The sequence below is a fragment of the Rhinolophus hipposideros genome, assembly GCF_964194185.1.
Source record: "Rhinolophus hipposideros genome assembly, chromosome: 26".
Taxonomy (NCBI): domain Eukaryota; kingdom Metazoa; phylum Chordata; class Mammalia; order Chiroptera; family Rhinolophidae; genus Rhinolophus; species Rhinolophus hipposideros.
In genome coordinates this window covers 12,391,809-12,409,153 of record NC_138072.1, presented here as the reverse complement: position 1 = coordinate 12,409,153, position 17,345 = coordinate 12,391,809, and the positions used below count along the sequence as shown (strand labels likewise).

General features: G+C 38.3%; 1 protein-coding gene across 10 annotated transcripts in view; it reads right to left on the bottom strand.

Annotated features, from left to right (window-relative positions):
* The window catches only part of DISP1 (dispatched RND transporter family member 1), a 162,613-nt gene that overhangs the window by 41,605 nt on the left and 103,663 nt on the right, over positions 1-17,345 (bottom strand). For 8 of the 10 annotated variants that reach the window (XM_081039013.1, XM_081039014.1, XM_081039017.1 and 5 more), the window contains one exon: positions 8,581-9,106. In XM_081039013.1, the coding sequence (XP_080895139.1) occupies positions 8,581-9,106 (526 nt within the window). The remainder of the gene's footprint in view (positions 1-8,580; positions 9,107-17,345) is intronic. The other 2 variants (XM_081039012.1, XM_081039020.1) reach the window with 1 other exon arrangement.

The window sequence follows — 17,345 nt, the reverse complement described above, 5'->3', positions numbered from 1 at the left end:
ATCAAGCTCTTCAGAAGGAGGACTTGACCAATGCTCAATTATTTCTTCAGTTTGTTCCACAATCAATGTCTGAGTTTTACTAAATGCCAGGCACCTTGCTGGGTCCAGGAGTTATGAGGTGTGATCAAAAGATACGGTAAATAGTTAAATAAAAAACTTATTACAGTAAAAGACACATTGCCATTAACCCCCGTCAAAACACTCCCCCTTGCTTTCAACATACATGTCCCATCGTTCTGGCCACTTTCTGAAGCAGCTCTGGAAGTTCTCTTTCGTGAGTGTCTTTACGTCATCCTCCATCATGACAATGCTCCATGTCACACATCAATTCTGGTACATGGCAATTTTTTTTCTTTAAGATTTTTTTTATGAAAATACAGCTAACATACAATATTATATTAGTTTCATGTGTACATCATGGTTATTCAACAGTACCCAATTAGCACTAGATAGTGTTATTACCACATTATTGATTTTATTCCCTATGCTAAAGAAGTGATCACCATGATAAATCCCACAACCATCTGACACTGTACCACATTATCACAACATTATTGCTCTTTCCCCTCCCTTTTTAAATGTCTCAATTAAAGTTGACATTCAATATTATTTTATATTAGTTTCAAGTGTATAGCATAGTGATTAGACATTTATATAATTCTGGTACGGCAATTTCTGCCAAATAAAAACATTATGGTGTGTTCTCATCTACCCTATTCACGGATCTGGCACCATGCAATTTCTGGCTCTTCCCCAAAGTCAAAATGACCATGAAAGGAAAACACCTTGAATGGATTCAGAACATCGAGGCAGCCACGACAGCACAACTAAAGACACTCACGAAAGAGGACTTCCAGAACTGCTTCAGAAAGTGGCAAGAACGATGGGACAAGTGTGTTCAAAGAGAGAGGGAATATTTTGAGGGGGATTGATGGCAATGCATTTTTTAATGTAGTTTTTTTTTTTAATTTAAAATTCACCACATTTTTTTATCAGACCTCATACACATCAGTACAGAGAAATTGGTTCCACAAGCCTAGGGAAATATCAATGAATCAAAGGTATTAGAACTATGTAATTACTGCATGTAAAGTACTTAGATACTTAATAAATAAACAAATAAAAATATAACATTCGGAACCCACTGTCTCTGGTGATTAGTCTTCTTTGACTAACTACAGTATCTTTTTCTTCAAAGGTGAAATGAGATGAGCCAGTAGGTGCAATCCCCTGTGATGCCTCCTGGTCCCTTCTCCAGACAAAGGAGACTGCTGGCCAGGGCACCTCACACTTGCTGCCACTCTCCTGTCCCCCAGGGCTCCTGTTCCCATACTTTAGACAGTTGGATTCCTGGCCATTTTTGAAAGACCCCTCCCATGTCCCATGATGCTTTCTCTAAGTTCTCCTATGACTTCATCCCCCTCTGGGATTCACATAACCCTCTAAACTCTGACTTTGGTACTCAAAAGGGTGGTTATTTTTGCCTCCATCATCTCTCTCCTTCCTACTAGACTATAAGCTGCTTGATGGCAGTAACCAATCTAACTTTATGAGAGGTTTTTTTAAAAAATTTAAGCTTTGTGAATTTTCCCCCCAAAAAATTCCAGAGAATTTCTTTTATAATCATTCATTCAACAAATATTTAAGTTCCAAATATGCCCCAGGCTGTATTTCATACTCCAAGATACTCAGCAATCAGTTGATTATCTGGTTTGTGTATTCTAAAAAAAGATATAATTTTGCAGAATCAATTTTGCTGAAAAGAACACAAAATAAATAGTACAGCAATCAAAATTCTCTTATAAATGTTAAGTTCTATAAATTCTTTTAAATTACATTTAACAGTCCACTTAAGATTGGAAAGATGTAACAGATAATAATTGCTCTTTTCCTGGAATTAGAGATGTAACTGATCCATAACAATGCCTTTTATGTTTTATTGTTTGCCAAGTATTTTACTTTTTAAAACTATTTGAACCAAAAAGAAAAAGAGAAAATTTGAACCATTTCTTTCCCTCTCCCTACTATCTAGTATCTACTAAACAACTAGCAATAATATGGAAAGGGGGTAAAGAGCATATTACTTCATCGCAAAATGTTATATTAATTAATTTTGTGAAATAAAAAGGGCATTGTTTCTTGACATTTATTATTAAAGTAAAAGATGACCAAGGCTCATATTCTAAAATGTATTACACAGTGTGCAATGCATTCCATGAGGCATAGCAAATTCTAAAATCTGTTCATTTCTAACATAAAGAAGTCTCTAAAAGAAGTCCCACTCATAAAACAGGCCTTCACTCAGTCTGACTGCCAAACTGACTTTGGCAAGCAAGCTTGGAACATTTTAAATTTTACAAACATTATCCTGTTTTAAAAAGTTAATTTGGAACTACTTTAAGGAATGTAAAAATAAACCTTGCTTTCAGTGAAATCAAGATTAAATCTTACCAGACTGCTAAAATTAACTATCATAATCCGATTATATAATTAGTATAAAGTATAAAGGCTGAGTCTGTGGGGCTGGAGAGGCCCCTTCTGCCTCTTCCAGAAGGCAAGTTAGTGACCATCTTTTCCACTTGTTCTTCCCTGAAGGAGACAGGGTGACATGTGTGATTTATAAGAATGAAAAAGTAATACTTACTGAAATCAGAATTCAGTAATAACTTGATTTCTAAAATAATACTAACAGAATTAACACAGGCAGCAAAGAACAACAAAACAAAACAAAAGGAGAGAAGAAAATGAGAAGAACAAAGAAAGAAGGTACTATGCTATGTGCAAAATGGCCACCATGACCCCCATTTTTGCTGAGGTAGAAAGTAAGGCTGAGAGAGCTGAAATATTTAAACAAGATCACAAAGCTAGCAAATGGCAGAGCCGGGACTCAAATGTACTCACTGTATGTCTTCTAAAGCCCATGCTCTTACTCCCTCAAGTTGTGCAGTGAGGAAAGGACAGAGGATTAAGAAAAATGAAGGTTGTAATGTAGCACCCAAGATTGCTTCCAGGGGCTAGCTGTCCTTATCTGCCTTTGAGAAAAACTATTTTTACATTTGTAGATTTCAGATTTTAGATCTACCTCCAAAAAACCCAGGCAACTACAAATTAAATCAGCAGATACTTTTGCCTTCAGATTGATGTAAATAATGACATAGCAGTGGTTTTATGGGCTATAACTGTGGCTGCTAGAGGAGGTTGAAGGATATTGCCTACCTGCTACAATTCTTTATGATATATATATATGGGGCTTCAGGTTTTTGAAGAAAAGGGATTGTCATTTCCTTGTTATATTTTACATACAAGCAATCGGACCCCAATTAACTAGAATTATGTTGACAAAAAAGGGTATTCATTGTCAAATACTGCTGTTATTCCACATCATATGTGTTCCATCTGCTTCCACGGAGGTTAAAAAGGGACCTCGGTTGCTTTAAGCGCAAAGAAGATCGCTCTGTCCAATAGAACTTCCTGCGATGACGGACAAGTTCCATATCTATCTGTCCAACACAGTAGCCACTAATCTCATGTGGCACCTGGGCTCCTGAAATGTGCCTACTCTGACTGAAGAACTGAATTTGTAATTTACTGGGCCCCACTGAACAGCAGGTCTCAAGGATGCAGTTTAACCATCTCTTCTTGCAAAAGACACCTGTCGCACAGTCCTAGACAGACTACCATTTATATCAATAAATAATAATGAATAATTATTTAGCTATTAGCAACATTTCCATGGTAAGGGGTGAAAAGAAGGGAAGTGAATTTATAAAACTACAGTCTTGTTCTCTTTCTGTATTAATATATAAACGTGGCTTGTGCCCCTGCAAAAGCACTGATATTTAACTTCTGGGCTCCAGAGACTACAGCAGCTCTGCAGCCAGTGTTTGCTGGTCAAAGAAGACAATACTTGTGGCAGGCTCAGGCTCAATACAAATGTCTTACTGGCCACATTACTGCCACTGCTTTGAAGTTGGAGACCATGCGTCTGTGTCCACTCTTAGTAAGTGCTCATTAAATACTTGTCAAATAAGTGAGTAACTAATCTTGAATTTCTTCACTCATTGCTGCACCATCTTAGAAATGCCGTTTGGGTTGAGTCTGGTGACTTGGGCAAATGACAGACTCTGGGATCTGTGTCCACGGCCCAGGTTTATGGTACACGGCTGATGAAATGTTCAAAGTGGTTCTGGGTTCCAATATCCCAGCTAAATACAATCACACCATCGCCAGGGCGCAGGGAAGAGGAAAGGGTGGATCACTGCAGGCCAGATGCAGCGAAGTAAGACACTTCGGAAAATGATGCTCAGAGCTATATAACTTTACCCCTGGACGTTATGACACAACACCTATGAAAGAATAAGATTTCAAGTGGGTGGTAGATTCTCTTATGACATAAGACAAGAGTTCTCATTTCTTACTTTTTGAGAAAAAAAGAGCCCTTCACAGAATGTAACTAGTGTCCTATGGGGAAACAAAAAGAAAACCTCTGAGAAAAGTAAGTCAAAAATTGGAAAATACAGAACCAAAGGAGAAAGGAAATTTAGGTTCACACACTATACAATCACAATGTATGGGGAGGCAGGGACAATGTTTATTCAACCGTTGAGGGGCTGAGCTAATGCTAGGGTTCCCTGGTCCCCTCTGGCCAAGCATTCCTGACTCTGTACAGCTGTAATTCCTCCAGGGTGCCACGGGGAACATTCAAAGTGACCATCTGTCTATGAAATCACCTTCAGGGAAATAAAAATGCATTTGGCAGGTACCCAAAACTATCACAGGTTCCTTACCATGATAATGAGTCTGTGGTGTTGCCAAGTATCATTTACAAAGTCCTCTGCTACAATCAAGCACATTTCTTTGCAACACCAAATTAAAAGGTAAGTATAGTTTGGATTAGAAATTTTGTATGCTATTTTTGGATGCAGAACTCCTTATGAATTGTCATAAACCATTACCCTTTCCCTTTAATATGGCAATAAGAAGATCCCCAATGAATAGTTTGCTTCAACCAGCACACATAGAACGTGACTGGCTCCTGAGAGACATTTTCCAGATCTCTGTAGGACAGAGAGCAGATCATTACCTCGCAGCCTCTTAGACAACTGGCCCGTGTTCAGGAGGGAGAACTGGGAAAAACTATGTCTCGTGGCCATTCAAATGACCCCTTCACTCTGGCTGTCCTGTTCTCTTTACTCTTCCTTAAACAGGCTTTTAATTTTGCACGCTTTCCCCTGGCGACTTTCCCCACGCCTTCCATGTTCTGCCTCCTCCTGTCCTACGTCATGTGCTGGCCATCTTTCAAGGGTCACTCAAGTTCAAGTTCTCAGTCAAACTGTCCTGAACCTCATTCACCTACAGGGACATTCCCCACCTCTGAACTCCTAGAGTTCTTCATTGTTTCTATGGCAAAAGAAACTTCTGATTATTTTCATACTTATTACATTTTTCAACTCCTGGGTGATTCTAGTGATCAGCTATGGTTAGGACTTATGGGTATAGGCCTTGTCTCATGGTAGGGAGAGACTACTTTCTGCCTTTTGAATTCCTTAGTGTTACAATGAGTCATGTTAATTAATGGCTGAGCAATGGGTTTGAGGATAGGAATCTACAAATGAAAAAGCCAGATGCTTTAAAATGAGAGCTATTTAAACTACTTAGTACCTTGTTTCCCCCAAAATAAGACCTAAATAAGACCCATCAGCTCTAATGCATCTTTTGGAGCAAAAATTAATATAAGACCTGGTATTATATTATGTTATATTATTATTTTACCTGGTCTTATATTATAGTAAAATAAGAACGGGTCTCATATTAATTTTTGTTCCAAGAGATGTATTAGAGCTGATGGTCCAGCTAGGTCTTATTTTCAGAGAAATACAGTATTTGGTGATAAATGGAATTAAAACAGAATATACGACATGTGATTCTTGCAATGAAACTTAATTCTATCAACCAGAAAATTAACACAGAATTTTAAAAAGCAAAAACAAAAAACAAAACACACCCACAGGTGATTGACAGAATGAATCTTTTAGAGAGATTTATTATAGCTTAAAGAGTCAAGAAGGGATGAAAGAAAACTGCTGTGTTACCAAAGGTGGGGAAAAAGAGAAATGGGTGTACGAACAACTGAAAGTAAGTGGCAAATGAGCTAGGATAAAACCTCATTTTCTATTTGATTGACTCTTTAGCACATTCTCTATGGTGTTAAGTGCTTTATAAACCAATAAAACCTTTTTAAAAAGTATATCAGCCAGGTGGGCCCATCTGTGGCACAAGTGTAAAGAGCTCTTAGGATCTGCCATCTGTACACAATTTGACCCTAAGGCCACTGATCCTTACAATATCCTTAAAGCAAAGAGAATACCATGTACCTCTACCAAGCCATGAATGCATCTTAAACATTAATTGAGTAATACTTCATGAAGTGTTTTTGAGATCATCAATGAAAAAAGCAACAGGCAGTAAATCACAAAAGGAAACGAAAAAGATTTAGAGAAAGTTTCTGATAGAAAGTTTCTGATAGAAGTCTGAGAGAAGTTTCTCTAGAACCTTCGTTTTCATACCTTTCCTGAAAGTGTTGAGCAGAAGAACCAATAAAAGGCAGTAAAGCATCGTATGACATCTTCATTTTCAGAATTTCTTAGCGAGGACACCCTTTGGGACTATCCCAAACTGAGCTGTTCTCCCATACCTGGGAGCTATATCCACCTCCGCATTTGCTTCTGTGAATATCTTACTGGTGTGAGACGGACATCGCGCCTATAGCACAGTTCTATACAGAAACACATGCTGGGCTGAGTCTAAAGGCGTCAGGATTCACGCTAAGAAAACCTCCTACAGTATTGTTATCCTCAATGGAATTGTCACGAATTACGCAGCATCCTCATGCTTTCTAGAAAGCTCACTGGTACTGCCCCGCACCCACAGAGCTCAAGGCCTCGGCTCTGCCTGCTTACAGGTCTTCCCCTGTCTTCCCCATTTCAGTGATTGGCATGACCACCTACCCACCCAGTTGCTGAAGCCAGGAAACTGAAAATCAGTTCTGGTTTTTCTTCCTGTCCTCCCTCATATGCAATTGTGCAAAGCTAGTAGAGTCTACCTCATAAATTTGTCTAGCATGAAATTATCTCTAAATCCTCAAGGCACCATCCTCTCACCTGAATGACGCAACGTGCCTTCTAACGGTCTTCTCTATCCAACAGTCCTGACCCTGTTCCATCTGCTCCCCACGGGGCAGATTATGGGTGTCTCTAAAATGCAAATCAGTATTTCTTCTCCGCTTCAACATCTGTAATGTCACACCCATTAGGGTGGTCATTATAAACAAATGAAAAAACACACCCAAGAATAAGTGTAACCACGGATGTGCACTGCTGGTGGGAATGTAAAATAGTACAGCAGCTGTGGAAACAGCCTGGTGGCTCCTTAAAAGGTTAAACCTATTATAGAATTACCATATGATCCAGTCAGTGCACTTCTGGGTATACACCCAAAAGAAGTGAAAACAGGGACTCAAAGAGATATTTGCACATCCACGCTCACAGCAGCACAACTCAGCAGAAGCAGTGATTGCTTCCGGCGAAGAGAGAAGGAATGACTAAGGAGCGACAGGAGGGGACATTCTGGGGAGACAGAAATGCCCTACCTTGGACATGGACCAAGGTGTGGATTACACTCGCATATACATTTGTTGAAACTGATCAAACTGTAGACATAAGATACATGCATTTCCCTGTATGTAAATTATACCAATTTTAACAAGAGAATGCTCTCTTCTAGCTCTTTTAAAACTTTTTAACTACCTGAAACTGTGAAATAATACTTGGTCTTTCTAGACTACTCAGTATTTTATAAAATACATTACCAGTGCTCACCTGTACTGTATGTGCCTTAACTCACCCATAGGAAAAAAAAAATAGCTGAAAAGCATAAGAGAAACTACAGGCTGATGGGAAGGAGAACTGGAGATGATAGAGATTTTTCTAGCACTTTTCAATCTACCACGTCTGAAAATGCTTTACAAAAAAAAATAGTTTTTAAAGTCCTGTGCTACAGATTTCATTGGAATTGAACAATTCAAAGGAATTGTTGCTTTCATCTGATCTCAACATATGGCAGTTACCCAAACCCCATGAATAGAAACTGTGAGTACAGACATAAGGAAGTGTAAAGAAGCAACTTTTTTTTCCCCATAAAGGTTGATCACTATCAATAATATAAAATCAAAGACTCTTGTTTACGTGGCCTCATCACAAATAGATCCCCCATGTTTAAGACCAGAAATTACTAACAACAAAAACTTTTACTGAACTTTATAACGCAAGACCTAGCATGGGCACCTGGCAGAAAGGGCAAAAGGAGGGAGGGTTTATGTGACTAAGAAGTCAATGGATAAAACAGATATACTATTGTTTCATTTGCATTTTAGTAGGCTGTCCACCGTCTGCACAATAGGCATCTTCACTGGTTTTCTTTCTCTGACACGTTTTTCTCTCCTTTTGGGGAAATCAACAGAAGCAGTCACCTTCCTGTGGAATTACGAATGCTAAAGGCGTGCGAAACCTGCGGATCACTCACCTTATGGTGGCTATGTGCTGCTGCACAGGCTGATGCTGAAAATGGTCGGGCCATGGGTGATGCAGGCAGAAGGATGGCGAGGGCTGCAGACAGCACGTGGTCTGGTAAACAGGTGCGTGATGCGGACACAGAGAGGCAGAGTACTCCGAGGGGGGCTGCATGCAACACGGGGCCAAAGCGGAAGGTGACACCGCGCCAGCCTCGCCATGGCACTCCTGATGACCGTGATGGCTGGTCAAAGAATGATGGTATGGGCAAGGGTGGCAGGACTGGGGCAGCATCTGAGGCGTTCTTTGGTTGTCTAAAGGCAGGAAGGATGACTTAACTGTGCCATTAACTTGCAGGCATCCATTGGGACTCACTTTTGCTCTTGGTGCTTCTTTGGGTGTGAGCTGCTGGGCTGCAAGGTCTCCGTCACAGGAGGTGAGGGCACTGGGGTTGGCAGCACTGGCCGCAATGCTGCCATTGCTCAGAATCACAAAATCGCTGTTTCTGCTGCTCGTAGCCATGCTCCAGTGTCTTGACCCTGAGAAAGAAAACGATATGAAATCAACCAGTTATAGCTAGGCAGGCAATATGTGGAGAAGACAGGAAAGATTCTTAAAAACAGTGCCTTGAAAACAAGGGTTCCCTCAGGAGTTGTGAGAGAGTGGGGGAAACCAGAAGCGTCTGTGACAGAACCAGCTCTCCTCGTCTTTCCTCCCGGCGACTCTGAGAACCCTCTCCTGTCCTTACTAACTCCTTTTCCCCACCCCACCTCTCCTTTCAGGGCCCTTCTTCTCTCCTCATCCCAGATGTGCAGTATCAGTCAAGAATTAGGTCATTTTAGGGTGGGGGTGGGGAGGGGAAGAAGGGAGGGAGGATACCAATATCACCCTTCAACTTTTCCACAGTATCATGTTTGGAGTGTTTTGACATAAAGGTAATGGGCAAAATGAAGGATCACTCTGAAGGCAGTAAGTTCTGTAGGTTAAAATAATGTGAATAATGGTAAGCATGTTTTTATGTCTTAGTAAAAATATCAAGAAAATTTGATTTTTCCTGTAAATCACTCGGGCCTTAGAATAAGAATATACAAACAACCCCCCCCCCAAAAAAAAAAACCCTAATCAGCTAAGAATTGTGGCTACCAAGATAACAGACACGAAAGTTTTGTCCCCTAAACCAATGAATACAATGTTAAAAAGTAATGAACATAAGTTGCCATGATCTTACTGTTTGCGACATAAGTATGTGATATAAGTTGCCATGACCTTATTGGTTTTCACGCATTGCTTGGACATGAGAAAAATAATACAATGGATAGGATTTGCTTCAAATGAGACTTTTGTTCTTAATTTTTTTCCTTTCACCAAATGATCCAGGTCTTCAATGTAAAAAAAAGAAAAACTGATGCTCAAATTACCAGCAGCATGTTTCTGTCCAGTCAACAAACAAAAGCAAAATCAGACAACCTCCTCCCTCTCTCCTCACCCACACACCATCCTCTGACCAACATATACATAAAATCTGGAAATTTGCAGTTAAAAAATAAGCCATCAAATGCTATGATTGGTCTATTTAACCTTAACATGAGAGCCAACAAGAAAAAAAGAAAACCATAGGCTGGCTCACTAACCCTTCTGGCATGGCATTCTTCTAATAGACAAAACAGCTTCTGGAGAAATCTCTCTCCAGTCACTCCCCATTTCCTGCAGACACACAGGTACCAGAAAGAGATCATCTCTTTTCAGTCTGAGTACATGGAAATTGAATCTGACAAACTTGGATCAGCCACGAGGACGATTCCAATGCATGGCATTTCAATATATAACTATTCCACGGGGGCACTTCTGAGCAGAGCATGACAGAACAACGCATAAAGTTTCCACCTGAATACTGATACCCAGAAGATACTCACTGTACTAGGGTACAAATTAGCATTATTTATTTACTTTTCGGATAAAACACCTAAACTACACACACACACATACACACACACACACACACACAAATTCAGTTACATAAACATCAAAGCTATAAGAAATGGAAGAATTAATATGGACATTAAAAAATTTCTTTAAAACTTGTTTAAGTGAAAAAATAAAGATTTATAAACATCAAAACATATATAAAGTCAAGGAGATGTTACTTTTCTCATCAACTTTCTCATCACTTTTGAAAGCAGTCTGCCAATCCCAACTTCCTTTTATAATAACAATTGAGAGGGATTTTGAATTGTGATAGTAAATACAATTGCTCTCTCCTTCACTGAATACACTCCTGGGTAGAAATATATATTATAAAACAGTTTTAAAACATAGTTTTATAAAACATTCATATAATATACTCAACACAAAGCAATGATAGTTAAATGTGTTATCCAACTAATGGGCTCACACTAACCTTTCTTCCACTACTTTCTCAATGTGTGATAGATCTGCTTACTTACTTAAGTTGCTGTTTACTGAAGACTGTATCCTCCCTTTTTTTGTTAACAAAAGAAAAAATTGTATGTAAATGCTCTGAAAATAATAAAACACATTAATTAAAGGCCAACCAAAGAGGTGTTAGACTTCTAAAAAAGTTAATTGAAATTTCAGATGTTTGTATACTTAAATGAAAGACAAGTCTAGATAATGTAAGAAACAAATGCTAGATAAACGCAGCTATTTCCCAGAACTAGAAACTCTCACTGCAAATTCACCACTGAAATCACTGAAGGCACACCTCTCCCTTCCACCCATGACTCAAGCTTTCTCTCCAGACCTCTGTCAAGCTACCTCAGCTGACAGGATCTGCTGGGATGAATGGGAAAGTCAATGACTCCCCTTGACCTTTCCCTTAGGAGGATGGGAAGAAGGAAGACTTTCTCTGGTAGGTTGGTTTGGTTTTATCATCCCAAGTTGGTTAATATCTCAGAGATCCTAGTTTTCGGTTAAGTATTTAATTTCAGTCAATCCTAGTGACTCTAATCACAGCTGCCGGGGGAGTTATTCTAGTGAGAAGTATAAAACAACAAAAATCTTCTAAGTTTTCAAGTGAAACTGGGCTTAAAACGGCGCCATCAATCTCTAACACCCTGCAAAGTGCCTGAAATCCCATGTAGACTCTTGTCAATTTCGTGTTACCCTATCTTCTAATTGAATCTGCTTTTCCTCAGGAAAAAATAATTTTTCTTTTTCTTTGTAACCAGAATTACAGTTATCATTCCCTCTTATTTTTATTGCAAATGCATCATCTTGTAGTTACATAAGAGTTAAATAGATTTTTGCAGACCTACTGAACGAGCCAATCACCATTTATAACATTCCCCCCACCCCCACCCCACTGTGGTAAAATGCCATTCAAGTGCCAAATAACTGACTTACAAATGAATTTTTGGAACATAACCTGTTTCGTAACTTGGAGACTTCTTGCAATGAAGTCGGAACTAGTGGATAGTAAAGAATAATTTGAACTCTGACTTTGGCTTTTATTTGAAGTAAGTCACATGAGCTTTCTATGATTTCGTTTCTTTAACTATAAAATGAGAACAATCAAATAAGTTAGGAATTGTAAGTGAAAAATAATAAAAAACAAAACCGAAATAAATTGTTCTAAGAAATGTCTACGGACGAAGTTCAGTGGATGTATTTGTGTGGGAATTCAGGTGACCAGAATGACAAAGTTTCACTCGGAAGTCAAGAGGTGACCCAAGCCCATGTAGGGAAAGATCGTACTTCTTTAGAACTGAGACAAATGAGAAGAAAAAAAAAAATGATCTGAGCCCAGGATAGAACAGGAAAGGAGATGAGTTACAGGAAGAGCCAACATAAAAAGGAACTATTGTCATAAATGTAATGCTATGTGATTATAAATGCAGTGATCATAGTACTTATGGTGGAAGTTCAAATTCAGTTTTGGATCAAAAATAATGAACAGCTTTCAAAGACGGCAATGTTGAAATCATCTGTTTTCCCCAGGGCCATAATGCACCGGGGCTGCCAGAAGAAAGCTATTCTTGCGGCACTGGCTTGAGGTGTGACGGGATCCACTGCCAGACATTTTAGTGTATTTCCTGTTGCTCATGAATTTAACATGCCAATATCAATACATTCAAAGCTACTAATCTCATTTTTCCTATTTCACCTTTTCTACTAGCATTGTTAAGTCCTGAGTGCTTTAGCAGTGTGGGGCTTATCAGGCCTTTGGCCAAAGTGCATCTTTTGATTACATTTTAAAATTTAAGTTTTTTTCCTTTGAGCCTCAGTTCTTCACATGTATAAATCAGGATAATAATCAATGCCAAGCTCATGGGATTACTATGAGAATGTAAAAATGTTTTTGAAAACCATACAGGGCTATGCATTTATAGTAGAGGAGTCATTGTTATTGCTTCACTGAGTGGTGAGAATATACAAAAATATGGAATGATGCTTTTTGGTTTGAAAGCTGAAATTATGTTTTAAAATGGTAGCTGGGACATCTGTAGCTGGGTGGGTCTGAGATTGAAAGTTGATTCTACTCGTTACTAACGATGAGAACCTGGTCAAGTTACTTTGGGTCTTAAGAGTCTCTAAGTCTTGGTTGTTCTTAGAGTTAAATTTGTTTGAAATGCAAATTGCTTCAATGTTTTGAGCAACAAGGCACCACTAGTCAAAATGTAAAATACCCTCATCCTCTGACCCACAACAATTCTACTGGGAATTTATCCTTTGGATGTACTTGAACAATTGTATAAAGATAAATGTACAGATAAATAAAGGTGTTGACTGCACCACTGTTTGTACCAATGAAAAGCGGAAACAATCTAAATTCTCAATAGGGGAATGAAACTGTCATATCCATACACTGGGTATTCTGTACAATAAAAAGGATAAGTTAGATCAGGTTTATTGCTATGGAAAGAGGTCCAAAGTGCATCTTTATGTGTAAATAAAACCTAGCTGCAGAACAGCCTATCTGGTATGAATCGGTTTCATTGAAAATACAAGGGCGATACACATACATGGTTAGGATATACAGAAAAAATTTCTAGAAGGACACAGAAAATGCTAACATTGTTTCTTGCTGGAAAGTTGGGTGTGAACATTTGGAAGGGTGGAGAAGACTTTTACATTTTACTTTCTGCACTGCTCACAACTTTTACTACAAATATGTCTCCTACATAGTAATAAAATATGAATAAAACAACATATAAGGTTCCTAGGACAGAGACTAACAATGAACAAAAAGTAATTATTATTAAAATGCAAAAACAGAAACAAACTTATTTATCTTGGAGGATAATTACACATCTATTCTATTCACTGGATGCATTTTAAATAATTTACCTTCTCATATATATCTGCTCTCTTACAATAACACCTTACACAATATTTCAAATAATTGGATAAAGCAGAAAATATAAACAGAGCTGAGGAGCAAGAACAGATGAATACAAGCTATTCAGAAAAAGGGTTTCAACATATTGCACAGCTTCCAAATTTTTGGAACCATAAATTATTGCTTATTGTACCAAAGCTCTCTATGAACCAAAAGTATCATGCCTAGTTAGTAAGCGTTAAGCAGACACAAGAGAAGAAATACGACACATTTCAATCATGTTGAATGACATGTAGAAAGAAAAGCTATCAGAGTTCATGTGATCAGAAGGGTCAAGTAATTACATCCTACTTTGGTTTGGGACTCAGGAAACTTACCACTTATAAGATATAAGGAAATTATCATGCTTCAAAGACAAAAAGTAGTATCTCATTGAAAATGCTATTATTTAATCACAGGAAGATCTGTTTGAACTATGGAAATTATATTCATCAACATATTACATACCAAAATATGCTAAATGACACAATTTACCCAACGGATGCAAACTATTTAGGTGGCTCAACGTCTAATATCTCATGAGCGTTAACAAAAACTTCACGGTAACTCTTTGGAATTAGAAGTCAGAATTGCTAGGTGGCCAGAAAACTGTGAGGTTAAAATCTAAATGTAATGTTGAAGAGAATACACAGAGCTGCTCCCGTTACCACAGTAACGGTTTAGCAAAGCCATAGCCGTCCTTAAACACGGGCTCATCTAGCCTGAAGGGACATCACCCTCTCTAGTCACCATAGTACACCTCGGTGGTATTTCCAAACACTTTCACACACATCATCTCTCCTGAGTTGATCCTCCTAAGAGCCCTCAGAAAAACAGGTGTGGCAGGCATTACCACTCCATTCTGCAAAAGAAAAGCTGAGACAGAGAGAGTCTTAAGTGGTAAGGCCTGATGCCAAGGTTTGGAGGGCTTTCTGCTAAACGACATGCCTTAAACTCAGACGATGTATTCTAGAATAACCCTTGGCTACATCTTCATCAGATTCATAACACCACACAACAACGATACACGGCAAGACTAGGTCACCCAAAGATCCCGTGTCGCAGTGAATCATCTTTTTCCAAAGAGTGATGCTCCCTAAATAGCACAATTGCACTACATCAGTAAGATACAAAGCGCGAATCCAGTGCTTCTCAAACATTGAGGACCGCGTGGAGATGATGTGAAAATGCAGATTCTGATATGGCCCATGTGGAGTGGGCCAACAAGCTGCCACAACATGCCCATGCCGCTGGTCCTCGGAACACACTTTGTGCAGCAAGGCAAAACCACAAACTAGGTGGGGCGGCTACAAGGGAATTAGGCCTACGTCATGGAAAAATGACGCCCAATTAGAGTGGAATGGATAAAAAGTAGGGAAATGACTGAAGTTGACAGAGAAATAAAGGCCAGTTTTTTGATTAAGGGAGAGAAAAGTAACACATTTCAACAATTAAGGTTCTAATTGATAACGAAGTGTAATTACGGCTTATTTCATGACTCCTAAACTGTGCATAGAAATAACAACAGATGAAATTTTAATCTTTTTAGAGCAACACACATCCAGACTAAAGCACCTTGCCTTGTTAACTGGGTGAGATAATCCTTTCCTCTCAGGTGGTACTAGATACAAGAAGATGAGTATATAAAGATACCTGAAGCCATTTTTCACCCCAGGTATGTAGGCCATCTGGGGTGTACCATATCCGTTATTTACCAAACATGTTTTAATGGGAAACAGTTCCTTCTTAGCAGATTTTGCTGTTAGGTCACACTTGCTGATGCTTAACCTAAATGATGGTCTTATTTCTGATCACTGGTACTAAACTGACGTAGTAACACTTTGTGCTATGGCCAGAACATAGGTAGCTTCTCTAAATGCACCAGAGAAACTGACAAAGAATTGTATTTTAGGCATCTTCTGTAGTGGGGTTACATGGCAGAAAGCCATCGGCCCAGTTTTACCTCTAGGACTATTTTTCCCCTCAAAAGGCTATTAAAAGGTTTTGTTTCCTTTTGTTTGCTTTAAATCTCACTATGTCAAGTACTTTCCTCACATTACCTCTAAGAAGATATTATTAAACCCATTATGGAGAAAACTGAGAGTCAAAAATATTAAAGTATAACTAATCCAAATCACATGATTGAAATTCAATCTCCAGCCAATATGTCTCTAAGAGTAGGGCTTTTCCACTACCTCAAGATGCTTCTAGGGCATTGCCAAGTTTAACCAGCTTTTACAGGACCACTAGAGGCTATTGATACAAAATTCAGTCTGAAGGTCCATGTGAAAAATAGCCTCTGAATTCAACATTTCCCAAGATAGTTTTAAAAGGTACAATCCAGCATTTAAGAGTGTCAGAGACATATTTCGCTGAATTAAAAAGAGGGGCCATCCACCCGTGCATTGCATTATGAAAATCTGGGAAGTAAGGCAATGGAGTGATCTTCACTGTCATGGAGTTTTTGGCCTATTTCAAAATTATGTAATTGTGACCTAACAGCAAAATCTGTATCTTTAATCAAAGAGTCAGGCACTTTTAGGGAACTGAAAACAATGGGCTTAAATAAAGAACGTAATCTTCTCCCTTTCTGAGACAAATTAAATTTTATTTTCCTTTGAGTTCATGAACTTTCTACCATTAAACTCTCCTTCCAAAAGAACACTTATAAATATCTTCACTTAATCACCTATAAATATTTTATATGTTGCAAAGAATTATACAAAAATATGGTATTATGGTATTATTCCCCTTAAGCATAAACTGAAATACACTCAAAGCCATTTTGCCCAAAGATACGTGCTATGCATTTGAAGATCTATGCTACACCACTAAACATGCATTTCATAAGAGCTCACTAGGTATTATTGGTATGCTTTGCATCACACTACAAAAAAGCAAAAAATCTGAAAGGAACGATTACTCTTCTTTTACAATGAAAACTTACTATTTTTCTATTAAACTCATCTTATCAACAAGGTAGTTTAAACTTATGATAACAAACACCATCTTTGAAAATGAAATATACTTAACATCTTCTATAATCTCTTTTAATGTGATTATATACAAGATATATGTTGATAAAGGCAACGATAAAGATAAACTGTAAATGTTCTTTCGTTATTACAAAAAAAAATTCATAATATTTACAAGGAGCTTAATGATATAGAAGAAAAATGAAAACTGCCAGATAATGTTTCCCTTCCACTCACAACAACAATAACAAGAAGTTAAATAGTCTTAGGAAGATATCACAGTGTATGTGCTGTAGCAAATCTGAAGAAAGCAGCCTTATTGCTAGATGTGAGTTAGGCTGTCAAAACAGATTTTTATACTTGTAGGGGTGAGTGGAAGGGATTTCAGACTGTAGAAACATCAGTCTCATTTTTCTCATTTATTTTATGCCCAGTGTGCCTTTGGGAACAGGTCTAGGTGGGAAG